The sequence below is a fragment of the Emydura macquarii genome, unplaced genomic scaffold (genome assembly GCF_026122565.2).
Source record: "Emydura macquarii macquarii isolate MOO-44397 ecotype Brisbane River unplaced genomic scaffold, CSIRO-AGI_Emac_v2 contig_1390, whole genome shotgun sequence".
Classification (NCBI taxonomy): domain Eukaryota; kingdom Metazoa; phylum Chordata; order Testudines; family Chelidae; genus Emydura; species Emydura macquarii.
Window position 1 is genome coordinate 4,697,741 of NW_027131527.1, and position 27,624 is coordinate 4,725,364.

At 38.3% G+C, this 27,624-nt stretch overlaps 1 protein-coding gene across 5 annotated transcripts in view; it reads left to right on the forward strand.

Annotated features, from left to right (window-relative positions):
* GRID1 (glutamate ionotropic receptor delta type subunit 1) overlaps positions 1 to 27,624 on the forward strand; it is a 710,419-nt gene that overhangs the window by 529,751 nt on the left and 153,044 nt on the right. For all 5 annotated transcript variants that reach the window (XM_067552528.1, XM_067552524.1, XM_067552526.1 and 2 more), the window contains exon 5: positions 15,548 to 15,601. In XM_067552528.1, the coding sequence (XP_067408629.1) occupies positions 15,548 to 15,601 (54 nt within the window). The remainder of the gene's footprint in view (positions 1 to 15,547; positions 15,602 to 27,624) is intronic.

Below are 27,624 nucleotides of genomic sequence, written 5' to 3' on the forward strand. Positions count from 1 at the left end.
ATTTCCCCAGTCCCAAACGCAGGATATAGAAACACCTACAATAAAGGCTTTCTTTACTCTGAAAGTCAAGTTTTAATGAACAATAAAGAGTATGCTAGGTAAGCCTTATCAGAATTGTAAAAGATTGCTATTTTAGTCCTTATTGCTTTTATAAAAAAAACCTCTTTAATCTTTTAAAAACAATTTGGGTTTGGAAAAAGAAATTGCATTGAAGTTGACAAGTTGCTTGCCAAGTTTCAGGATGATGCAATTTGGAATGGCTGAGATATTAAACTCTGAATGTATGATTTTCTAATGGAAATGTCAACTCAATATTAACTCTAGCAGCTCTGCTGCAGTCTGGAATAGTTTAAATGTACATCTTGCATTTCTTGTTAAACTCTGATGGTGCCTTCAGGCTGCTGCTATTGAATTTCTACACTATGCATTGTTGTGCTGTTGTGCAGTGACACCCCTCTTGGTTTAGTATTTATTTTGTACTCCATAAGTTAACAACTTACAAGAAATATTTACCTGACTGTAGTTTAAGAACCTTTTGTGAGAGAGACTTTTTGTGATTTTTTTTTTTTAAATTGAGTTTCACAAAGAAACAGACAATGAAAGGTACGAAAAGGTAAAATGACTTGCAGCTTGTTTACGTTCCCAAATACCACCTGCTTCACAGGATATTTGATAAAATTATGTAATTTTAGAAATTGCAAGACCCAGAAAATGGGCAACCAGTCAATGCTACATAGACATAACAAATTAAAATGAGGGGAGGAGAACAGTAATAAAATAGGAGAAGAGATGCATGACTAAGGAGGGAGGAAAGGAGGGAATGGGGAGAGGGGAGAGAAGGGCAAAAGGGGAGGGAGTAGGTGAAATGGAGGTTTAGCTGATTCTTTGTGCAATCTCAACATTTCATCCAAATGTATCCAGAAACAGGGTCCATATGTCTTCAAATTCATATAATTGCTTTCTACTTGATAAGGTTTTTGTTCTTTGGCTGCCAATTCAGAAGGTCCAAATACCACTGCTCTATTCTGGGCATACGTCTACTCTTCCATTTGTGTAAATTCATGCTCTTGGTGATTACTGCAGCCCTCAAGAACCAAAGATTTTCAGGCAGAGCTAAACGAAGCTTAGCAGTTAAGTAACCTTAGGATATAGCTTTCAGCTGAGGTTTGGCTGATGAAGCTGAGCACTATTGTAACTTGTATCCACCTCTTGCCACAGCTGCCTGACAGTTGGATAGTCCCATAGCATATGCACCAGGGTTCCTCTTCCTTTTTTAGAGCACCAACAAACACCAGAGGATGAGGCCTTTATCTTGTGCAATCTCTGTGGTGTTCGATACATTTTGAATATAATCTTTTGTTGTATCAAACATAGCCTGCAATCTCTCAGTGGACTGGCAGTTCTTACAGCTAAGACACTGGTTAACATATCAATTTGGTCCAGATACCCTAGTACTGCCAGAGGCCTGAGAACTCATGGGAACCTTAGAAAAGCCTCATGAAGTCCCCAGGCCATTGTCCACTATGTATAGTTGGTTCCTGAACAGGAACGCTGTTTGCTGCAGTTCTTTGTGAACGTGTGGGCAGGGGATTTATGATAGCGCTTAAAAGAATCCCAATGGCAGAACATATTACATAATGTTAAATATGCTTCTGTGATCTCAGGCTATGATTAAATGAACTTATTTGGAAAAAGAAGTGAGTGAACAGCTCTTGATTGTAGTTTTAAGGAATTTTAAATGTGTGTTTGTGTGTTGTGCAGTGCGTCAGTATAGATAGATAGTATAGAACACATGCAGAGGTATAAAGAGTTTATTTTGAAAGTTGCTCAACAGTTGGATAAAGTGGCAATCGTGTACAATAGGGAAATGAAGCATTTTTATTATAAGATAAATATAATCTGAATCTAACTTCTGATTTTTAGTTTCGCTTGTATGGAAATTATTCCAGGCTTCAGTTATGTGGCAGGATGTAAAATATGAATTTGGTTGGGCTTTTAGTGAAGAGGCTGAAGGCCACACAAATCTCTCCACGCTTCCCCTTGGTCCTTACCCCACCACTATTCCCACACAAAAAGAAAAGACTAGATGCTTTCCTAGTCTGGAGCAAAAGTTGGACTGAGTTCTATTCGCCTGTGTATATAGTTAAACTAATCTGTTCTTCTTAGCATACTTTGGCATGAACTCAGATTTTAAGATAAATACCCATAGAGTTAGAATTATTTTTCCTCAGTGAGAGATTAGTGGATTAAAACTAAAATACGTGTTCCCTTAAAGTCATTCTGCAGAAATGATACAATATATATAGCATGTTGTTTTTGCTACTGAGGCGTGGGGAAGTTTCATTAGCAATAATGAGTTTCTCTTGTAGATTCCTCTATAAATTGATAGGATAATAGAAATCAGATGAGACATAAGTAAAACACAACATTTAAAAATTAAAAACATATTAGATTAATATTTTGTTGCTCTCAATTTGTCTGAAAGCTCAGAAACCTGGATATTTTAATATAATATGTATATTATTTAGATTCTGTTGCAAAAACAACAAAATTACAATACTTACAACTGCTAAAAATGTTTGTTTCACAAAAGGAATCAAAAAAGGATTTGTACTGAATGTGGTTCTCTCTGGAATTAGTAGAGAAGCAGTTCCTTCAGACAGTGGAGGAAGGGTCAGTTTCAAAAGGCCATTTGTCCTTAACTTTGTAAATACTAGCGGAGATCATGCAAATTAATGGACTGGAAATTGTTCAGATGTATCGAATTCTTTTAAATAAAATCAAATATTTTTCCAGCCTGCAAACTGTTTGGAGAGGGAGAGCTGGTGACAAATCTGTTAGCAATCAAATCTATTCCTACCCTGTTGCTGTAATATTTTTAAAAATGCCATTCTTAATGCCGAATTTCTACCAAATGATTAAGGCTGAAAGTAATATTATTGTAACTAGAGACTTGTCTGAGTCGCAATACCGGATCTCAAACCTATTTCTACAAGCCTTGTGCAAGTGTGAATTCCGATCTGAGCTTTGTGACTGACTGAAGCTCATCGATGCTTTTAGCTGAAATGGTAAATAAGTTTATCAAACATTAGGGGAGTAAAAATCAGTAAAAGAAAAGTGTGTGTGTGTGTGTAACTGTCTATGGTATGTGTCTGTGAGTGTGAGATGTATGTGTTGACTGACCTCGAGCCTCACTTACTACTTTGCAAATCTGTGCATCAAATTAGTGGCACTGCAAACATGTAACTGAGGGCAGAATTTGGTGCGTGCGTGTATGCATTTGTGTGTGTGTGGGGGGGAAGCAGTGATAGGTATATATACAATGGTTGTTGATAACAGGCTTTAAAGCAAACAAATTGAGAGGACTAAATTCTGTTCAATTGACTTCAGTATGGTCAGTGGGAGCAGGGTGCACATACTTGAAGACAGAATTTGGCTACGTATGTCTACAGGCTGTTTCTCAAGGCCTGGTTTTGTTTCAAAGCCATTTGAGGGAGTTATCATTTAACCAGTACACAGGAGATGTGTAGGTGCTATGTGCATTCAGTGGAGTGGAAGGAAAATACTCTTTGCTCCTTGCACCCATGTTCAGGAAGGGTCTTTGAATTCCAGAATAGATTAAAGCAAGATTTCTGTTCTCTGCTCTTTGACTGAAACAGCCTTCTCTTGGAACTATTAGTGAATGGGAAACACATTATGCCTTGGTATTGATGAGCAGGTCTTCAGATCTGTTTAAAATTTATGTATTTATGTATTTATTTGGGGTGTGAAAACAGTGTTTTTAGTAGAAACAGATTAGAAAGTGAATGTGTTTGAGGGCTTGAGTAAGATTAGTGTCCTTTCTTTTCATAAATCCTGTCTGGTTTAAAGGAAAGGGTTTAATGGGTGGAACAGCTCTGACTAGATTAAAAGATGGGTAATGTGTTATGTAACTTTTCACACAGAGCAAGGGTTTATAGCCAGGTTAGTAGTGTTTGAAAGGGTGTGGCCTCTATTTTATGATGGCCTCAGTCTCCATACCACAAAAATTAGCATCTTTGTTATACTACTTCAGAGTGGGACTTGGAGAGGTCCAAGACTGACTGGTAATGGAGACTAACTTGGCCCTCATCCCGAGGATTGGTCCCTGCAGGTCAGGGTTGATGCCATTCTACACCTGTTCTGTTCTGTCAGTGTGGCCAGTAAGGCTCCCCTCATCATTATTAGTCATTTTAAAAGAGAAAAGGTGGCAGACAGAATTATTCTTCACTATTGTGTGCTGCTTGTATATTAGAAAGCATTTATATGATGCTCTAGGTATTGTCTGTTGTATCTACAAATTAGCAAGATTTGAATTTTGCTTAAGATCTGTAACATGATATCTAACTTGCTGCAGCAGCTTCAAGTTGAACCTAAACTATTCTTTGTACAGAGAGTTGAGAAGGCAGAATGCATGAGATTTACATTGCATACTGACATTCATTTTACTGTAAATGTTGAGTGACTATTCATATGAGGAAAAATAGGGCTAGTATCAGGGTAGGAGTCTGCTGTAGACCACCAAATCAGGAAGATGAAGTGGATGAAGCATTTCTAGAACAAATAACAGAAATATCAAAAACACAAGATTTGGTTGTAATGGAGGACTTTAACTAGTCAGACATCTGATGGAAAAGTAATATGGAAAATCTCAAAATTTCCAAAAAGTTCTGGGAATGTATTGGAGACAACTTTTTGTTTTGGAAAATGGAAGCAGTAATAAGGGGACAATCATTTTAGTCTTAATTTAATTGGTAGTGAATCTGAAGGTGAAATGCAAGTTGGGTGAAAGTGATCATGACAGATTTCAAATGAGTCTAAGGAGAGGAAGGGGTGAGAGCACCTGAATAAGGGCAATGGACTTCAAAACAAGCAGACTTTAACAACTGGGGGTACTGGTAGGTAAGCTCCCTTTAGAAGAAAATCTGAGAGAAAAGAGTTCAGGTGAGTTGCCAGTTTCTCAGAGAGACAATAATACAGGCACAACATCAAACTATCCTGATGTGAAGGAAAGATGGGAAGAATCAGGAGCTCTTTAATCATCAGGAAAACCAAAAAGGAATGAAAAAAAGTGCACACATGGCTGCATTGCCAAGGAGGAGCATAAAAGAATAGCACAAGCAGGTAGGGACAAAATCAGAAAGTCAAAGGCATATAAAAGGTAGTAAGAAGAGGTTCTTTAAATGCATTAGGAAAAAGAGAAAGAAAAACAAAAGTGCAGGTCCTCTACTTAGTGGGGAAAGAGAGCTAATAACTGATGACATCAAGCAGGTTAAGCTATTTAATGTCTATTTTGCTTCAGTTTTAACTAAAAAGGTTCATGGTGACCAAATACTCAGCACAGTTAATATTAATAACAAGGGGGAATGAACACAAACCAACATGGGGAGGGAACAGGTTAAAGAATATTTAGATAAGTCAGACATATTCAAGTCAGTAGGGTCTGATAAAATTCATCCTAGAGTTTTTAAGAAACTAGTTGAAGCAATCTCTGAACCATTGTTACCTTGGAGAACTCATGGAGGGCAAAAAGAATTGAAGAAGGGCAAACGTAATGCTGATCTTTAAAAAGGAGAGCAAAGAGGACTTGGGGAATTATAGACTACTTAGCCTAACTTTGATACCTGGAAAGATAATGGCATAAATTATTAACCAATTTGTAGAGGATAATTGGGTAAAAGGAATAGCCAACATGGATTTGACCGGAAAAAATCATGCCAAACCAACCTAATTTCCTTCTTTGACAGGGGTTCTGGCCTAGTGGCTAGGTGGGAAACAGATATGATATATCTTGATTTCAGTAAGGCTTTTGGCACAATCCCACATCATTCTCATAAGCAAATTAGGGAAATATGATCTAGATGAAATTACTATAGGGTGGGTACAGAACTGCTTGAAAGACCATACTCAGTTATCAATTATTTTCTGTCAAATGGGGGTTTGTGTATATCTATTGGGGTGCTGCAGGGGTAAGTCCGGAGTCTTCAATCACCCCTTTCTCCCTCCCATGCTCTGATGGTTCCCCATAAAGCTTGTCACTACAAAGGAGGTGGGGGGAGGAGGGGAATGTGGGGAAACCTGGGCCCACCCAGTCCAGCAGGTCCTGACCCAGGACCTCTCAAAGTGTCCAATCAAAAGTCAATATTTTCATTAATGACTTGGATAATGGAGTGGAGGATATGCTTATAAAATTTGCAGATGACAGCTATCTGGGAGGGTTGCTGCAAGCACCTTGGAGGACAGGATTAGAATTCAAAATGACCGTACATATTAAGGAACTGGTCTGAAATCAATAACATGAAATTTATTAAAGTCAAGTGCAGAATTACTGCACTTCAGAAGGAAAAATCAAATGCACACTACAAAATGGTGGATAACTGGCTAGATGGTAGGGGGGTTAAAGCAGCTCACAAATTAAATGAGTCAGCAATGTAATGCAGTTGTTTAAAAGGCTAATATCATTCTGGGATGTATTAATAGGAGTGTCGTATGGGAAGTATACAGAAGGTAATTCTCCCACTCTACTAATAAGGTTTCAGCTGGAGTACAGTCTCCAGTTCTGGGCACCATGCTTTAAGAAAGATATGGACAAACTGGAAAGAGTCTGGAGGAGAGCAACAAAAATGATAAAAGGTTTAGAAAACTTGACCTATGAGGAAGGTTAAAAAATAACTGGGCATGTTTAGTCTTGAGAAAAGACTGATGGGGACCTGATAAGTCTTTAAATATGTTAGTCTGTTATAAAGAGGGTGGTGATCAATAGTTCTCTGTGGAAGTAGTACAAGAAATAATGGGCTTAAACTGCAGCAAAATAGATTTTGGTTAGGTAATAGGAAAAACCTTTCCAAATATACGGTAGTTAAGCTCTGTAATAGGCGACCAAGGGAGGTTGCAAGTCTGCATTGTTGGAGGTTTGTAAGAACAGGTTGGACAAACACTTGTCAGGGATGGTCTAGACTTACCTGGTTCTTCCTCAGTGCAGGGGCCCTGACAAGATGACTTCTTGAGGTCCCTTCCAGCCCTATACTTCTATGATTCTGCGATTCTTGGGATTGATAGTGACCAATAAGCCTGAAAATAGGTTTGTTTATGCCTGGAAAGCTATCTTTCACACCATGCAGACATTACAAACAAACATACAAAAAAGTTTCTGTGGGGATTTCCTCTATGGGAGACATCATTGCCTGGTGGCTAGGGCATTGTACTGGGTTGTGGGAGACTGTACTTATTTACTAGCTTTGCCACTGGCCAGCTGGGTAACCATGGGAAAGTCATTTCCCCTGCCTCATGCCTCAGTTTCCCCATATGTAAAATGTGGATAATGATACTGACCTCCTTTGTGTGAGGTGTTTTGAAATCTAGAGCTATATAAGAGCTAGATATTATTGGCATCCATAGCTAGTGAATCCTATCTTATGATATTGCATAGCAAAACTTTTTAAAAGCAATGGCAAAGCACAAGAATTATCTCTAAACAGAGAAGTGTGATAGTTATCTCGATTATACACATACAATCCCATTTGCTTCAACAGAGTTGCACGTATTTGAGCACTATTTGATCATTATACGCTTCAAAGACATCTGTGTGTCTTCAACGACAACTTGATGTGTGTCTTTGGTAAAATTCCAAGCACAAGACTCTTGAGAGTTTGTTCTTTAGTTAATGATAGAAGTGTACCTCTAAAGAACTGTTACTTCTTGACAGCTGTGCAATTATCTTGTGTCAATCCTGTACCATGTAGTTAAAGGGTCAACAGTTAACACATATATAGATATGTGATTTGAATGCAGTGGGAAGGTCCGGTGACCAGCTGGTTTAATGGATTAATTAGCTCATGGACTTTCAGGTACTGGTGGTTCAGTCATCCCAGAGGGAACCCTGGCTGCAGCTTCAATCACCCCTTTATCTCTCCTATGTTCTGATGGATCCCCTGAGACTTTGTCACTACAAAGAAGCGGGGGGTAGGGGGGGAGAGGAGCAAATGTAGGGAGATCTGGGCCCACCCACTCCAGTAGGTCCTGACCCAGGGCCTCTCAAAGGTTATGTCTACACTGATGGCAGCAAAGTCGCCGCTGTCAGATCGACTTATCTGGATTGACTGAGCAGTCAGTGAAGATCCGCTCAGTCAATCCAGAAGTCCACGCTATTAATCCACCCCCACAAGTGGCGTAGCGGTTCCCGTCAGCGCAGTGCAGTGAAGATGGCGCTCAGAAAAGTAGTACAGCAGTCGACGGGAGTTACGCAAGTTTTCTGCGTAGTTTGTGTAACTCCCGTCAACTGCCACTGAATCGCCAGAGTAAGTTTAGACCAAGCCAAAGTGTCCAGCCCAGTTATTGAGCAATCCCAAATTATGTAACCCCCCCGGGTACTTCCTGATAGTCCAGAGCCCCTCAGTTTGGGGCATAGCTACAGGCTTAGCAGACTCTCCTCAGTCTCTCATTGTCCAATTGAGTTAGTCAGTCTCTCTCAGGGCTTTCAACTCCCAAAGAGAAGGGGGGAATCCAAGTCCCTGATGCTAGAGCAGCCTTCACAAAGTGATTTCCTCTCCTTGCACGGCTCTTAGCATCTGCCTTGCTTCCTGGTGCCACATCCAGCAGAAGGGGGCAATGAGCTGTGCTACGAGTGTGATTTTAAATTGCTCCTTCGAGAACATGCCTTGTACCTGTTGAGGGGGTAGGGTCTCCCTACCCAGTACTGTTCTGCTCCCCACCTTAGTTCAGTGTGGGGCCTCTATGCCCCATCACTGAGGTAAAATAAGTTCTTACTGATGCTATTGGAAGAATTCCATATATAGTAGTTTATTTTTGTTTACCACTAAATGAGCCTAAGATGAAATGGAATAAGTGGGCACCTATAAAATGCAAATGGAGTAAATGCAGGAGCCCTAACGTATTAAATTAAATTTCAAATGATAAAAAGTAACATAACTACTGGTGCCCCTTTCATCATGCTAATTATTCAAGAACGTTATGGTTGTTCATATGATCAGTCATCAGGCCAGAAAATATTTCACTGTGCCTACGTTAGGTTTACATGTATGCATTTATCTAAAACCCATCCGCATAATAAGATTATGTGGCTAATATTATTTTTTTATAATAGGAAAAGTACTTTCCAGTGACTCAGAACTATTTAGATTAGTTAACTTCTGTAATCTTCTTACTCATCCCCCTCATCCTCTACCACTTCTCTCCCGTTGTTTGTTAAACTTACTTGTGTCTTTAAAAATTGAGCTCTTTGAGGCAGGAACTTTGTGTTTGTACAGCCCCTAGCACAAAAGGGCCTCTGGGAATTAGTTCAGTAAAAGCAATAAAGGAACAGATTTTATTGAAGATAATGTTTAAAAAAATAGTCAGGTACAGAGTTTAAACGGAAGAGTTCCTGGACATCCAGGCATAATGTACAGATTATCAGCGGGTACAGAGTTTGGATGGGAGTCAGGGAGTACAATAAAGGGATAATCTGTGGTATCCTGGATGGAGGGGCGTAATAGGTTTGACAGTTAACAGTACAAGCAATCAGTAATTCGGGAATATCACTTTTTGCAGGGATTACATGCCATGTGGTTAATGGGGTGTAGGTATGTCCATAATAGTGGATTGTCCCTCATTGAGTCAGTTATGTGGTGAAGATAGTCCTTTAATCTATAAGTTCATCGTGGTGGTGCTCCTGTTTACTCGTCCCGGCACTGTCTGTGACCGGTGATGTGCTCGATGTAAATGTCTCTTGACCACCGGATGGTATCAGACACCATGAGGCGCTGCATCAGCCGGGCATAGCGCCGACTGACACCGCAGGCCCGCAGCACACACTTGTTGTGGGGATCCCAAGCGTCCAGGGCTCCGATGATGAAGGTGTGGGTCTGAACCTCGTAGCCCTTTGCTCTCAGGACGTCAGCCAGGGGGGCGTACTTCTCCTTCTTATGAGCTCGGGCTGCATGAAAGGCCAGGGTCCTGTTTTCAAATGGGACCGTGACGTCCACCATAACGATCTTCTTCCGGTCCTCGTTGGTGACAACAATTACTATTGTTGATTACTATTGTTTATTAATCTGAGTTATCAATTCATCCTGATATTATATTAAAAATATAATGCAAACTCCTATTTAGCGTGCATTAGACATTCTAATGATCGGATTTAAAAGCATTGGAACTGTACAAATTGTCAGCACAGTGTTTTGGCCACTTTTTTTCTGTTGCTGCTAATTCGGCATTGCAAACTAGAAAGAACCCAAAAAAACCCTCATTTAGCCCTATTGTCAGTATTTTTGTTCTTTTTTTGTGAAGCAATTTTCCCTCCTGTTTAGTGGAGCAAATCTTCAGTATGGAAAAGAACCCTTTGCATTTTTTTCAAACCTAGAGAAATTTTGGTCCCTGGCACAAGACAGAGCAGCCTGAAGGCTGCTTTAACTGGTACTAGCTGATGATATCATCAAGGAGTATGGGAGCCCCAGCCAGATCCTCTATATGAGCAAGCAGGCTGGGGGGCAGGATTGCGTAGGAGTCGTCATAGCCATCTAACAGAAGAAATCCTCCAGAGTACTGGCTGGAATGTATTCCAGGGCCAGAGCACTTTTTTGAAAATTATCTGTGCAACATTTTTATTACTGATACCAAGACGTACCCTATTTGGAGAATAACTTTCGTTAGTAGTACGGTTAACTGAGGAATAACAGCAGGAGCACATGCATCGTGTTTTAATATTACACATGCATGGGATGACTTTTATCCAAATTTCAGAAAGAAGTGATGTATTTTAGAAATACATATATAGAATTCAGAGTAAGACTTTAATAACGAGTGTGGTGGTGGTGGAGAGACAACCAAAAATGTACATTCCAAATGATGGAGAAATTAGATGTAAAAAACAAACAAAACCTCTTCTGTTTATTATTTCAGTGGTCATTGTTTAAAAGTTAGCATGCACCAAGAGTTTCTGAGATTCCACGATTATTTTCTTTGAAAGTGTAGGGAAATATTGCAGCAACTGCTGGAAAATGTGTACTCACTAATGGTGATCACTGTTCTTTAGATCAAGTTAAAAGTGTGTGCATGCACTTGTGTGCTTGTGCAAACATACAGGACAGGGAATGTGTGGTAAGGGTTGTCACCATTTAATGATTTGGAGTCAAAACGTGTATGGAGTATTTCTCACTAGGTTATAACCATTGTAAGGAGGGCCAGAATAGGTTAACATTTTTCCTTTAATTACTATAAACATTTTCTTGCTTGAAACTAGGAAAGCTTTATTTTCTCTTTCTTTTCATCTATTAACCACCATAGGAGATGTGCCCTATGGGGGATACCAAACCAAGAGCTATTTATTTAAATGCAAAAGAAATTTTTTTAATGAATTACAAGAATTACAATAAATAGTGCGTGGGGCAGGGAAGGGCTTTGTTATGTATGCAAATCACTTTGTGACATGAGCTGTATATTTTTTAATTAAAGGAGTTTCTAGATATATATTAAATATCCTGGGAATGAGATCTGAAACTATCTGTCCCACCCGAGTTGACTTCCTTATATCTGCTATCTCTACTTATTTGTATCCAAGACACACAGAAGATTTCTCAGATACACAGGTACACTTTGATACCATCCAATTCATTGCTGTCACATGCTCCAAACAAAACCTTTGGAAATTGGGCTGTTGCTACAAGTCCTGCTAAGTTTTCCTATTCATGTAGATCCAGAACAAAGCTGTTGATTTCTTTTTTAAAATATAAAAATTTATCTCCTGCTATTGAGCTGATGCAGTTTGAGGCAGGTCTAGCTGAGGTTTATTGTCTAAAGATCCTGGTGAAAGAGTGATTCCTACTTTCTCACTGTAAAAGGTTTAAAAAAAAATTCCTTAAAGTTTTGCTTTAAAAAACCAAAAAGCGCACTTAAATAAAACATGGCTAGGTATATGGTGTGAAGGGAATTGAAGGCTCAGGGGAACTGGTTCTTGGATACAGAGCCTTTCGTCCCTCAGCCGCTGGCTGGAATGTTGCCCAGGTTAATGGTGACTGAAAATTGTGGTCTTCTGAAAGCTGTTTGGTGGAAAATCTGAAGTGAATTTTTAGCAGAAGTCTGAGGATCTTTAGCTGGGATTGAGGACTCCCACAGGGATTTGCAAACAGAGTTGGGAGAGAGGAGGTCCTGACAACCTTCCCTTTCCATTCATTTCTTACCCTCTTGTTAAAATAAAATAAAATAAAATAAATAAAAAATCTGTCCCTCATGGTTTCGGAAATAATTTTGAAAATGTGAACTGATCATGAATAAAAAGTAATGTTTGCATTTGCAAATTTTTTCCCCCCAAAAAACAAAGCTTTTAATTTTCTTTAAGGCAGTTCTCCTTGACTATCTTTTGTCAAACATCACGTTTTCCTTTCATTATTATTACTACTACCACTACTGGTGCTCAGAACTGAATGCTCACCTTTTTTAAATAATTCAATATCTCTCCTTTCATTTCTGCTACCAGAGCAGTTCCATATTTGCTACTGAGAAATCACAAGCAGTGTTGTACATGCACATGTCAATATGTACTTCAGTAGCTTGTCATTCCAGAAATGTCATTTATGCACCTCAGTTTATAGTGGGTCATTGTTTGCATTATAAATCTCTGTTTTCAGGACATTACACTATGGAATCTGGCTGTTAAAATATGTTTGGGGCGAAACAAACGGGCACAAGATATTGGTCTCAGTGTTTCTTTCTATTAAACTTGGAGAAATTACGTGTCTTAGTTTTTAGGCAAAATAGTGAAGATGGAGACTTTGTAGTTTCCAGTGCACTATTCATCTCAAAAGCTGCTTTCTGTTTTTAATAGAAATGTTGCAGGTCATTAGTCTCGAATGGTGACTGTACCCTTTGGGAATTTTATGAGAAATCTACACTCATATACAGTATATAAATGAATGAGTTACTTTATATACTCCGTAATATTTTTTTCCATAAACTATCCTGTAACGTATTTTAGCTTGCTGTGTGCAGAACAGTGCACAATGGATGGCAGTGCTTTTCCTCAACCACAGCAATCACTTGGGTTCCTGATCTGTCTCCTAGAAAATCCCTTACATTTAAGAGGCTGGCTGCAATAGCTCTGTTAGGAAGTGTATGGTGTATATTTTTTTGGGAAAGAAGCAAGAAGTCTAAATAAATATATTACATGTCTTTAACACTATAGCAAGATTTCTAGCAGGTCAAATAGATTAGTTCTTAAGACTGATTGATTAATACATATATTAATAAATCTCAAGATTTATCTTAAGATACTATTGGCAAAACAACCCCCGAAGGGCTGTACTCTCAGAAGCTCCCTAGTTGGCTGCTGCCTATAGATTCTCTCCTTCAGTTTTATCTTGCACTTGTTTGCCATGTAAATTAGAGACTGTGGAGCAAAGTTCTGAAAGGCAGAAAATAGCAAATTAAAAGCTCTAACTCCTCCCTAAACGCCCTGGGAGCTCGGCCTCAAAGGTGAAGATTTTAAAAGCTAAGTGTCTAAAATTAGGCTTCTAAGTCCATATTTACTCAAAGTGGGAAGCATCCAGCAACTTGCATTTACTTCAGTAGGAGGCGCTGGCTGTTCAGCACATTAGGGGCCAAAATATGGAAATAAAAGTCAGGTTTAAAAGTCTTGGCCTAAATGCTGAAGAGACAGTAAAGGAAATTGGCTTTAAATTGCCTGTCTCTTGTTGCTTTAAGTCCTAGCCTTAACATTTACTGATACAAATTGGTCATTGTTGCAGCAACTCACAAAATGAAGCCAATGGGAAAACTCTGCAGCTGAGCATTCTTTAGCTGTGCCTTGCCAATTCTGATAGCACGTGGCTCTTTCTCTGTTAAATGATACAGCACCATGGTCTTTGTCACTAGGCCAATGGCTCTCTCTGTGTAGTACCTTGGGAAGAGGGAGGGGGAATGTCACCTCAGATTTTTGCTGTTATTTTTATTGGAGGCCAATAGCTTTCTTAAAACTTCCCCCAATTATGTGACCTGTGCCTCTACCCTTTCCTAACATCTAAAAATGCATGTAAGAGATACTACTTATCAGAGGCAACTTAAAACTAGTTTTTAAGAGAGGATTGTCTCTAGGGATGTCTGCCCTTTGAACCAACCCAACTACTTTGAGACCTGTCTTGGTTAAAATTTCCACAATGGTATCTTACTGATCAGATAATTTGTCCTTACTTCATCCTCATTTCATTCTGTGGCTCTCCAAAGCTTTTTACGAAGGTGGGTAGGAATTATTCTTGTTTTACAGATGAGAGCATGAAGGCATAGAGTGAGGAAGTGATACCAGACTTGTGTAGGCTGTGGGAAGATGAGATGTGTTTTAAAATAGATCAGCTAACATGCTACTTATCACATTTTTAAACCTCTCCTGTAGACAAAGACATTAATGTTTATAAATGTACTGTCTGACTGTGGTCAAAACTAGCTTGTAACCAAAGCAGTTTTCAAACAGAATTAGGTACCAACTAGCTATGGGGATTACAAATGGTGTTAGTGACTTAACTAGATTTGAGCACAATCAAGTAGAACATTTATAAACACGGATGTCTTTGAGTACACTATGTGTACTATGTTCACAAATGTGTTAAGCTAACATTTTAAAACAGCAATTATTCTCACAGACTATACAAGCCGCACATCTGTGGCAACAGATTGCAGATCTCCTGACACCTGGTTGAGTGCCCTATTATCAACTGCAGCTGTAAAGAACCCTATTATCTCTGGAATGGGATCAACTCTGCCTGCCAGAGGAGTGAAGCAGAGGATAGCTAGAAACTTAATGTGTGCACACATTGGTCAGGCCCTCTCTATTCAGTTCCCCATCACATTAGGCACTGCCTGCTATTGTGTTAGTGAGTCTATTGACTGTAATGGTCTGTCTACATTGGGAGGTTATAAATATGCTAATAAATTGACCCTTATGCATAACATGTGAAATTCATCCCTGTGCATCAGGCCAGCACAAGGCCTGTGAAAAACATAAAGGGGGACTTAAGCAGTACATATGCCTTGTGCTGGCTTTCTGTACAGGGATGAGTTTCACCCAATATGTTTACTGACCCAGGGGTTGCAGCTAGACAGAGATCTGTTTGTGTGTTGATGGGAGAATATTAAAAACATCCTACCCACAGCGTTAAGAAATATCACAGGAAATTTAAAAATGACACGCTGTGGGACATACACCAATAACTTACCTGCAGCCATGGACCAAAGAATGTTAAACGTGCTTCTGCACGTAGATTTCCGTACGGTGGTGATGCACTGCGCTGCTGCAACTCTGGGCAAATGTAGGTTGTACTGTGGCATATACTCAAACCAAAATGAAACTTGAGCAGAAGAGATTTGGTGACTTTCAGCAAAGTAGCAGCAGTATGAATAAAGGAAACTGTCCAAAGGAAAACAGTTGTCAAAATGAACATTGTAATAACACCCTTTTATCAGAAATTATGTTAACTTTGGAATATCTACAATTGGTTTTATTTAGTTTTATTTATGTATGTATGTATTTATTTTTTTTCTGTAGGCTGTGGAAACCAACCTTGCTTCAAAGGATAGTCACTGGGTCTTTGTAAATGAGGTAAGAGAGCCAAGAGATGAGCTAGTTTTGTCTTAGTGTTAACTTTTTCTTCAACTTTTGTTCCTCTTATTTCATACATTTAAACAAATCAGACAGAGGCATACACTTTCCATTTTGCTTTTGGATGATATAAAAATGCAATTGCAAAAGGCTGTTCATTTTTCTCCCACACTGACCCATTCCATTAGCTTTTTAGTGGAAAGATAGCTGCTCAAAAGTTATCTCACTTCACCTTGCAGTCAGAAACCACTGACAACCGTAAAGTGAGGCTAGATTTAAGATCTGTTAATTGCTAGCCATGTTAATTATTAGTAATCTGAACTTGCATGATATATGGTGTATCTCTTCTGCAGAATTATGTTGATTATTTAGCCAATATTCATAACAATATCAATGTAAGATGTGTCAATTGCCTGTCCTGCCCTTTCTTGGGGAGAACCTGCATCTTCTCCTGTCTCAACTATTATTTATTTTGTGTTAACACTGAGAGGCCCCAGTCAGGATAGGTACAGATATGTGTTAAAATACAGTTCCTCCCCTAGAAAGCTTTATACCCTATACTCCCAGATATAATCATTATACACCTCTAATTGCTTAGGAGAAACCATATTATTTTAGACATTTGTGTTCTTTAATAATGATATTGTAAATGAAAAAGTGATAATATCCATTGCCTTATATTCATATTTTATACATAAAACAGCAAGTTTAACTACTGACTCCTTTGTTCACTAGTCTCTTTGCGTCTAGCTAATAGCCTTTGGTTAGACTAGCCTTATCTATTAACAGTAACTATAAATTGCATTGTGTCACTGTAATTAAATAGGGTGGGAGAAGATAAAATCTCTGTATACAAAGGTTTATGAATTTCTTCCCTAACCCTGTTACGTTTGTGTCTCCTACTTTGTCATCTGCTGTAATGGCCCAGTAAAAATATCAGCAAAGGACACTGTGTGTCAGTATTTATATTCACCTAAAGATAACACACTGAATGTTTACACAGCACTTATTATGGGGTATTGTTTGGGATTTTTATTGTTGTTCAGATGTTAAAATTCATTTAATAAAACCTATGTTAAATACCCTTAAATAAACCAAAAAAAAAAGCCCCCACCACCACAACAAATCCGCAGAAGGTTTGCTTTTGTTTTGAGAGCAGAAAATATGCATCTCTCTTGCTGCTAGAAGGTGGCTTGGGAAGCCATGCTGGCAAAATGCAAATCTGAATTATCAATCAGTGGTTCATGAGACAAGAACAAATTAGAATTTCTGTATAACGTAATAAAATCTGGGCAACTTGTTATTGCAGGTACAAATAACAACATAAATATTAGTCAGTGATAAATATTGGTGCAAGAGCTTACACTCTATTAAATCCAATTGAGTTAAAAAAGAAAACTATAAAACGTCTCAAATCCATGAAACTCTGGAATCAGAACATGCAAGCTAAAAGTGGGAGAAATGTCATAATTCTTCTTTTCTAATGGGAATAGGTAGGTGTCTGTTTACTTAGCGGTACTGTGGGTGGCTTACCATTTTGAGCTCCCATATGGATTGGCATGAGTTATTAATGTAAATTCTTCTATCCTCCATCTAGAGAACCCTTAGGGTTTGATTCTAATTTGAGATACACAGGCATGCATTTGTGCATATCTACTCTTTGTGCTTATAGCCATATGCTCAGTGAGAGAGCCTGCTGCCCTCAATCCACATACCAACCTCCAGCTGACATCAGTGGGGATGTCAGGGCAATGCCATTCCCTGGATATGCCCTCACATCTGCCTATGCTTCTCAGATTGGAATCCAGCATTTAATCCACCTCTGGCATCCAGTATTTTAGAAGCAATGGGAGCAATGTTATTTTCAACATATCCTTCCATGAGTAAAAGGCTGAGTCTGATAGATCTCGTGAAAGGCACGTATTGAGGCTAGCGCAGAGCCACTCCCTTCTGGAAAGAGACCCAGGGGAACTCAGCCTGCAAGGGATTAAGCATGCCACGCTCCCTTAGTGGGGGTTTCAGCATACTTTCCTCTTCATGGCCAGCCAGCTCCACTGCCAGTGTAGAAATGGGCAGAACCGTGACAATCCTGGGGGGCACTAGCAAGAAACAGGTCCTAAACTCAGTATAGCACAAAGCCTATGCTATGTCTTGGCCTGTGCTCAGGGAATGCAGAATTGCAGGGGAAGCACCTATATCCTTCCCTCTTGCTTCTTTGCTCATCCAGGTAAAGACATGGCCCAATATGGACTCAATTTTGCAAGGAGCTGAGCACTCTGGTCCTGATGAAACAAAACACATAAGCATGTGCTTAACTTTAAGTGCACCAATGGGAATGTTCACATGTTGAAAGGTAATCATATGCTTAAATACTTTGGCGCACTTGCAGAATCAAGCCTTACGTGCATATTATGATCACGTGGCAGCTCTCTTGCATGCTGCCATGAGGCACATTGTAAAAGCCTTGATGACACCTTATTTTGATGATGAAGACCTGAACAACCATCTGAGCTAACTGACTTGCACTATAAGGGTTATTAGACTTTGAAGAAATCTTCGAAGAACCTAGTAATGGTTCTTTCATCTTTCATATTCTTGACTCATGTTGGGCCAGATTGTAAAACCTCAGCTTGAAACAGTGAGCAGCTAGTGACCTAATTATTCCCACTGTAGACAATAGGAATACTTGTGAGAGTACCTGGTCATCGATGGGAGCTTTTTGCAATTTGGCCATTAATGCTTTGTTTACTGTATAAACAATGGAACCCTGGAGCCAGTATCCCTCCCAAATTCAAATCAAGTTCAAACCAGACCTCAACTTCATGAGTCAGGCCCATCTCTGTACTCTGCTGTAGTATGAATGAGTACGCAGCATTGTTTTATTCATATGAAGTGTCTATTGCAGTTTTGCTATAATTAGACCTGTTTTATCATTTTTTCTGATCACTGAATGGATATTTTGATTATTTTTCATATCCCTATTTCAGACACCACAGGGTTGAGGTTAAACTTTGAAGTCTGAATTTCTGTTTTTCCATGTATTTTAATCTTTTTTAAATAGGTAAATACCACCAAGTCTGAGAGCAACAGGGGACTAGCTTTGAATGACATTGCTTTAATTCAAAGCAATGTCCTGCATGTGGTGCTCTCTAATGACCTGAGCCTCTTTCTTGTAACCGTGTTCAATTTAGGAGTGGCAAAATTTAGGGTTCAAAAGGGTTCCAGTCAGCTTCAAACAAGTACCCAATCCAATTTCCACTGAAGTCAAGAGGAATATTTTAGTTGGCTTTAATAGGACTTAGATCAAGCAAGAGGAGGAAGGAATGCTACAGTGCAAAGCCTTTCACAGTGTGGAAAATATACTGGGTACACAGGGAAAACAGAATAATTACATCCAATATTTTACCTTTCAAATCACCATTTGATGACAATCCTCCCAGCCTCACAAAAGACATTACATAACATTTAAGAAATATCAAGTGTATCTAACTGGTTCCATTTCAAGTATTTTATAGTTTAAAATTGCTGACATGTTAAAAGTTGTAAATTGTTTATTAAGGGGTTTTAGAGAAAAAAATGTACCTCTCAACAATCTCTGATTTTAGACCCATAGTTACCTTATTTCCACTTTTATCTTGGTAAATTACTCAAAAATCTTGAACCTTGAAACCAAGGTTAGGGCTCAAGTTGTTATGTATTAAGAAATGGATCCAAATGGTTTAAAACCTCCTGCTTTATTTATATACATGCACACACGCTCACATATTTAATTTTCCTTTTAAATCTTGGCTTTTGGATGGGCCTTGTGATGATTTGGAGAGGGATGAGTCTAAATACTTGATTAAATCATTCAAATGCCTTTGGAGAAAAACAGACTGGAAATTGTAGTTGTATAAATCTAGCAAAAGCAAATGATCTGTAAAGATAGTAACTTCAGTGTTTTTAGAACCACTTAATGTGTTTTGAAGGTCCTGGTTCCAAGAAGTGCTGAAAACCTGTGACTCCCCCCCAGTGATGGCAGTGGGAGTCACTAGTGGTCATCACTTTTCAGAAGCAGACCTTGAAAAATACCATTTGTGCCCTGCAATTTTTGTTGGAGCCACTCACACTATGGTGGACTAGCAAACAGGTACTTGCTTTCCTGTGTTTCTTGGTTCCATGCCCTGGCTGCTGCTTCTGCTTTTTTCTCTTAATATTTGTTTTGTTTTCTATATCGCTTCTCTCCCCCTATCATTTCTATTCCCCTTTTCTCCCTGCAATTTTGCAGTGGATCTTGGGTTATGAATAGAGCAGGGTGGGAACTAGATTTTCTATTTTCTAGGAAATTCCTCAATTTTTAATTTTTCTTCCATTCTGAAATGGAAAGAAAACAAACAAGTTTGAAACTTCCTGTAAAATAAAATTCAGAAAAAATTCATTTTGGGTTAATTGATACATTTTGTTTTGACAAAATTGAAGCATTTCATTATAGTTTTGACTTTTAAAAACTTTTTATTTTATTTATATATATATATATATATATATATATATATATATATATTTAAAATAAAAACTATTGTTATATTGTTATATATAACAATAGCTTTTATTTTAAAATATATTGTTTCTAAATGAAAAATGGAAACATTCCTGTCTGCAAATCTTGAAACGGGACATATTAACATTATCAAAAATCTTCATTTTTTTTTTAAACTAAGTTTTATTGAAATGAACATGTTTTCAAAATGTTTCAATTTCAACAAAAACAGCATTTGTCATTGAAAAACTGTTTTCACAAAAAATTTCCAACCAGCTATAGTTACGAATTTTTCCTTCTTCCTCCAGCTTCGACCCTGTGCAGAATCCCTTTTGTCCCAGGCCCACCTCTCTAAATACAGCTCCCTAAATACTCTAAATATAGCGGTTTGGTTATACTTTTCAACATCATCAACTTTCTTTCTTAATTTCTGCCCCCCACTGCTATTGTGGGTTGTTTAAACCTTAAGTGCTGTCCTAATACAAATAAATAATAATAATTTGGGGGGTTCCAGTTTGGCAGGATATAAATAAGTCTGTAGTGTGAGTTCCGTGTCTGAGCTGTGGTACTATCGCTATGAGTGACACATCCTGCACTGGAATTTTTGCATGTATCTTTTTCTCAACTAGTGCAAAATATGTATGTCAGTGAAAGTTTAAACAAGAAATCACTGTCCATACTTCAGATCAAATCATTTATTTATTGCTGACAAACTTGAAGTTCATGGGAACTGTGTGTCTTATATTTCATTACATATCAGCTTGGAAATTCATCCTGCTACGTTTTCAGTAGAGATGTAGCTATTGTATCTGAACCACATTTATCCTTGATGTGACTCCACTGACTTTAGTTATAGCAGGGATGATTTTAGCTCCATGTTTCTAGACATCAGTCAATTGGAATGGAAAAGTATATTGTAATTTTACGTAGTTTTGATAGAAAGAGGCACAGCAAGTGAATTGCTGACACTTTCAGTACTTTAAAAATAGATTTAATTATAAGGTGTGAAAAATAAATCTGAAAAACTAAAGGTTAGAGCTTCTACTTGACTGCAGTTTCCATTTGTTGTCCTTCCACTAAACTGATTGTGGTTGATTCAGATTAACCTGAATCTGTTCAGATACAAAAAGGCCATTATTAGTAATTTACAATAACATGTTATTACCCTTCTTTTCCAGTTTTATAATTGACATATATAGTACCTGAAGGAATAACAAGCACTACAATTCAAGCTGCATTCATTTGTTAATTCTGAAAGTGTGAACGTTTGGATGGGGGTGGAGGGGAGGATGGGGATTCAAGGCATTGAATCTTTGCTACCTAAATTATGAAATTATTTCAAGAACTGTGTGCTATAGGAAAATAATGAGTTATAGCAAACATTTTCTCCTATCTTAGCTCTACTAGCTAGATCCGGTGTACTTTCTCTTTCTATAAAGGTTTTGTTAACATTGTCATCTGTGTGCAGATCCTTTGTGGTTTTCACTGAAGCACTTTCAAGATTCCAAATGTGCTTATGTGAAAAATAAAGCTGTCTAAAGAAGGGAGAAATTTAGGCCTTGATCCTGCAAGGGGATTCATTAGCACAGCTCCTAGCACTCATGTAGATTCTTACTAGTGCACTTACTTGTAGGGTGGGAGACCTCAACTTTTTACTGTCTACTGCAAATTGCTTGGGCCTGTGCCTATGTGAAATATCAGAAAAGCAGTAAATATTTGAGATACATATACATATAAGATAAATCTAAAATATCTGAGATACATAGAGGAAGTTAGGAAATGGTGTAAACTGGAGAATAGCATCAGTCTTGCTCTTGTTGGTTTGTCTTTCATGTCCCCTTCTTGTGTTCTCAAAGTATCTTTCAATCTCGTTCTTTTTACAGATACATATTAAATGTCACAAGAAAATTTAATTGGAGCAGAGACCTATGCTTTGGGACAATATCGGTTCTCTGCTATCTTGTGAAAGTAATAGGAGGCAAAGAAAACACTTTATATTGTCTTTCAGCTTATCCCTTCAGCTGACTCAGAAGCAATGTTCTGGGAGCAGATATACATCTCCAGACAGCAGATAGGTTTACCTGACGATAGGTTTACCAGATGGTGGATCTTTGAAGGAAAGAAGGTGACGTGTGGAGCTCCTAGAGCATCTACCCTTTCCACCTCCGAAAAAGTCAAGGGATTAAGCTCACTTATATTTTTGTTGTTTTACTTGCCTTCCTTGGTAGCATACTTAATATGTTCATATGACATTCATCTAGTGGATTCTGAACCCCATCGCAGTGTGAACAGTTGTTTTATTAGGAACATCAAACAGCCATCATTACTGGTCCAGTGGTCCACATGCTTCTGAGGAAGGTGAAAGTAATGTAATAATGGACACTTATGGATGTGCCTGTCCATTTGGAAAATTTCTTCTTAACTTCCATCAGTTAGTAATTGGCATATGCCCTGGAGCACCAGCATTTATCTTCCTTAGGAAAACTATAATTTTCTCAATCCTTTTCATACTTTTGGAAGCTTCTCCTATGCTACCTCAAAGGTTTCAGTTAACTGATGTCCTGGAACTTTTCTTCAGGTCTTAAACTTGTGAGAGAAAAGGTTCTTTTTGTTATCCTACCTCTCACCCTTTCCAGAGAACAGGGTCATGTTTGACTTGCTTGCTTGATGTATAAGCACATATGAGACAAACATCAATCCTGGAGTAAATGCTTTAGTCCAGGTTTGAATTTGGCCACATAATAATGGCGATATTGGGTCAGACCAATGGTCCACAGTTTCCTGTTTTCCAACAGTGGCCAATGCCAGGTGCTTCTGAGGGTATGAATAGAATAAGTAACCATCAAGTGATCCATCCTGTTGCTCATTCACAGCTTCTGGCAAACATCAATCCCTGCCCATCTGACTAATAACCATTCATGGACCTATCCATGAACTTATCTAGCTCTTTTTTGAACCCCATTATAGTCTTGGCCATCACAACGTTCTCTGGCAAGGAGTTCCACAGCTCGACTGTGTGTTCTGTGAAGAAATACTTCCTTTTTCCCCCATATAGTTTACGTGATGAGTAAATTATATGGGGAAAAATTCGCTGTATGATTTACTTAGTCATTTCTTGTCACTAGAAAGAACGTTATGTTACCTGTAATATAAAGAAGAAAAAAGTCAAGTAAGTATTGTAGGATTGGTCACAGATAGATAAATTGCATTCATAGTTGCTCTTGCCAAATAAGGCTGATTGTTGCTGACAGTATTTCCTAAGGGTCCTCCTCCCCTACCTGGTTGTGCTAACTTAAACTTATTAACTATATTGTTTTATATGAATACTTTATTCTGTTTCTTAATGTGTACGTCGCTAAATGTAATTAGAGGCATTTAAATACTTCAGGAACCAATTTATCATAGATGAAAATCTGTGTTTGCAGTAATAAAATCTGATGTCTTTAAGCTAATAGCTACAGGAATAAGTTACTATGAAGGTTACAAAATCCATTGGAAAGCAATGCATCGAATACTGACCTAATTAGAAAATGAAAGAAAGTGGAGTCTATAAAATTCAATAGCAAACGAGACGAGAACCATAAATGGCACGCAACAAGGACAGTGGTCAGGCATTTGCGCTTTTTAATCCACAGAAAATATCTTGGCAGGAAGAACTTGCATATACTAAAGGTGCTGCTGAAGAAACTGTTTGAGGGTAGTGACAAAGAGCAACTACTATAGCAATTGCAATTCTAAAGCACTAGGATAACTTTTTCAAAACCAGGTTGATGTTTGAGAAGAGAAATGCTGTATGTAGTATTGTTGTAGCCGTGTTGGTCCCAAGGTATTAGAGAGAGAAGGTGGGTGAGTTAATTTTTTTTTTATTGGACCAACTTCCATTGGTGAGAGACAGAAGCCTTTGAGCTTACACAGAGAAATGCTGACAGTTCTGGGAAGAAAGTGCCACCTATCATTTGCAAGAATAAGTTTAAAAAGTAGATAGAGAGGGAGAGAAAGAGAATGAGAACAAGATTCAGTTGGAGCAGAAAGAGTCAGGCACGGACTTTGAGAACTAATAGCAAAAATCCTCTCTCTCTCTCTCTCTCAAAAAAAATGCCCAGACAGAATCACATATAAACTGACAGGGTAGCCATGTCACTGGAATACAAATCAGACAGCAGTAGACCTCATTCTTCACTATTATCTCTTCCCAGTTGGGTTGATGCTGCATACCGACTGTCCAGTAGTATTTCTACTATCATCTAAATTTACAGAGATCCATCTGATTAATTTGGTTGGAATAAACATCCCGAAACTGGAAGTTTACCCTTCTTAACTTAACAGCCAAAGCCATGTGCAGTAGAGAGATCTGCTCTTATGATCCTGTTCCCTCTCTCATCCCACCAGGCTCATTCAACTTTTTTTCTCTCCAGTTTCTGTTGGACTATTGATCCAACTCTAGTTTTCACCATTTTCTGCTCCGTTCTGCATTCTGCATGCCCCTCTTCTCTTTGCTCCTGTATTTCCAACTGTAGAAAGCCATTTATTATTTGATGAACAAGGTAGTGTTTTGTAATATCTGCCCTGGTCTGGATTTTCTTACTTTCCATTTCCAGCCTGTAGTTCCATCATTTGTGCCATTTGGCATTCCATCTCCCTTTTACAATGTCAGACATGCCCAGTAACTTCATTGTTACTTGTTCCCTGGCTTTGAGGCTCAAGTGTTTTAGGTTATCCACTTATCAGGCTACATCTTCCTGAAATCTACATCATCATTTTCCTTTATCAAATATTTTCAAAAGGTGAAAAAAATCGGTGAATAAGAGGGAGGGAATGGATAGAAATCACAAATGAAATGAGTCTTGAGGAACTAATAGTTTTTTTTCCCCTTCTCTTGCTCCAACAGAGTATTTTATTTAGCAAATAACATGCCAGCAGTGTTTTGCTCAGTAGAGTATTTGTAGGGAAATCTTGGGAAACCTATGACTCAGAAAAATGATCCCAAAGTGGTGATTATTCATTCTACCCTTTTCAATTTAAAGCAAACCTGCCTGAAGATTTGGATCTAGCCATTCCATATGTTATATGCACATTGTATGAAATAGGAGCCAGATCCTCAGCCTAAATTGGTGAAGCTTTGTTGACTTCAGTGGAAAGTTGATTTCCATCTGGAATTTTAGTGTACCTAGCTGTATGCGTTCCTAAGGACAGTGAAGTTAAAAATAATATAATAATCATTTAAAAGAAAGCTCTCACATTTTCCCTAATATTCAGAAAAAATAAATATTTTTTTCCTTATAAGAAAGCAGGTATTTATTTAAAAAGTAAAATGGAATGTATGCCCTACTTCTTAGACTTTTGAATTAAGAACTCCAAATGCAAGTGAATTGAACAAAAATAATAAAAACTCGCACAAAATATACTGAAAAAACAAGGCAAAATTCAGTACAGCTCAAGAATTTGTTATTTGCAATTATTTCAGATTTAGCAAAAAATGCTTTCCCAAGAAAAATTTAGAGTATCTCTAAAACTACCCCAGCCCAGTTCCAGGTAATATATATTTTATATTTGCCTACAGAAATCTTCCTTAACTCTGTTTCTTGAATGACTAATATATATATATATATATATATATATATATATATATATATATATATATATATATGCCAGATGTGCTGCTTAATTTGAAGGAATGTTGCTTAAGTCAGAGAATCTCAGATTGTAAAGAGCAGTAGTGCTGGTTCGTGCAGAGTGACTGGGATTCATGTCAGAGGTCTCCTTATTCCCAGCTGCTAAAGTTAATTAAACAAAACTAGAAATGCCCCTTTTCCCATGTGTAGGCAGGTTCTGTAGAGAGCGATTGGAGGGTGAGCTGGTCTATGGGAATGCAGGTAGTCCACAAGCAATATCTGTATTAAAATATGGTCTGTGCTATGAAAAGCCTCAAGATCCCTTGCCTTAAATAATAATCCATTTTTGATGAGTGGCTGTTCGTGTGGGATACGTACAGGCAGCATAATGTGCAGATAGATTTCACTAATCTATAGGAGTAGCTGCTGTGACTCTTTTAAAAGCAACTGACAAACTGTCCTCTAGATTTTTATCAGGCCAGACACATGCCCCTTTACAGATGTGCATAGTACATTCATAAGGAATTCTAAAGGCATTGATTCTAGTGTAAAAATCTTGCATCTATCTGCAGCGTAAGTTCATGAACCTCATGGTCTTTGTTATCATTCAGATTAATCCTCTGATTTTCTCAGGGACCTACTTTCTGGAAATCTCTTTTGGTTCTTTAAATTATTAATATAATTTAAAATTTTTCTGTCATTAGTTCTAGGAATATAGATATTTTAATATGAAACATAATTGTCGCATTTTGCAATTTGTGTTATAATAGCTGAACACAACTAAAGTAGATTTAAATATTTCTCTAAGCACAGTGGTGAGGTATTCTAAACAAACTAATTGAGGTTCTTTGTGTAAAAATAGAAAAATGGGTGTTGTTACTGACCAATTCTTGCAGTGCAGGCTTTGCAGTTTAATAGTCTATGTGTACAGGAAGTACAATTTTAAAGGGCAAACATTTTATTTTTTAATCTGGGCTGTGGGTTTTACCTAACAATCTTATCTTTCCTCAAAGATAATTCATATGTGTCAACAGCCTGAATAAAAAAAATGTTGTTAACATTTACATACATTTGCATAACTTTACATAATATATTTAATTATGACACATTATTGACACTGGTATGGGGACTTCCAGCTCCCCACCCTTGGCATGTACGCGATCCCAATGGAATGGGGAGTACGTGCCGGATATTCCTCTGCTGTACTCAAAGCAAGAATGGGAGTGCTACAGGGAGTTGCTCTAAGCACCTTCCCCACTGGGTGAAGCTGGCGGATATTCTTTCCTTCCATCTCTCCTCTTTTTCTCTCTTCAGTCTTGTGTAAAATGGGATGAGAAAGATGAGAATAAATATCCAGGATAGAAAATAGGGGAGAGCCTTGGTAAGGGCCTCCAGCACCATGGTTGTTTCTGGCAGGTATGCTGTGACCACCATTAAAACATATTAGAGATTATATTGCTTTTGATCACTCTGTAAGGCCTCCCTCACTATAGTGTCTGTGTACCAGCAAGAAATTTCATTGTAGCTGTTATGTCACCTGCTCCCCAATGCAGCACATGGACTGGGGAATGAGCGCATAGCCAGCTATCCCTATACCATGCTATGCCCAGCTGCTGAATCAGTCCCTTATTTTCAGCAGTTAGGCATGGGAGACCAACTGACACGCAGTCAACCCGGGATTAGGGGATCAGAAAAGGCCATTTTACACTCCGTTTCCACAGGCTACACTATTTACCTCTGAGCCAGAGAAGAGGGACGGGACCAGTGAGTGCAAAGCTGGTGGAAAATGCTGTGGGTGATATAAGTGAGCGGGTAACTCCAATTTAGTAGCACTTTCCATGGATGGGAGGAAATGACTATTCAAGGGCCAAAGCAGTGGAGACTCAAGTCTTTCA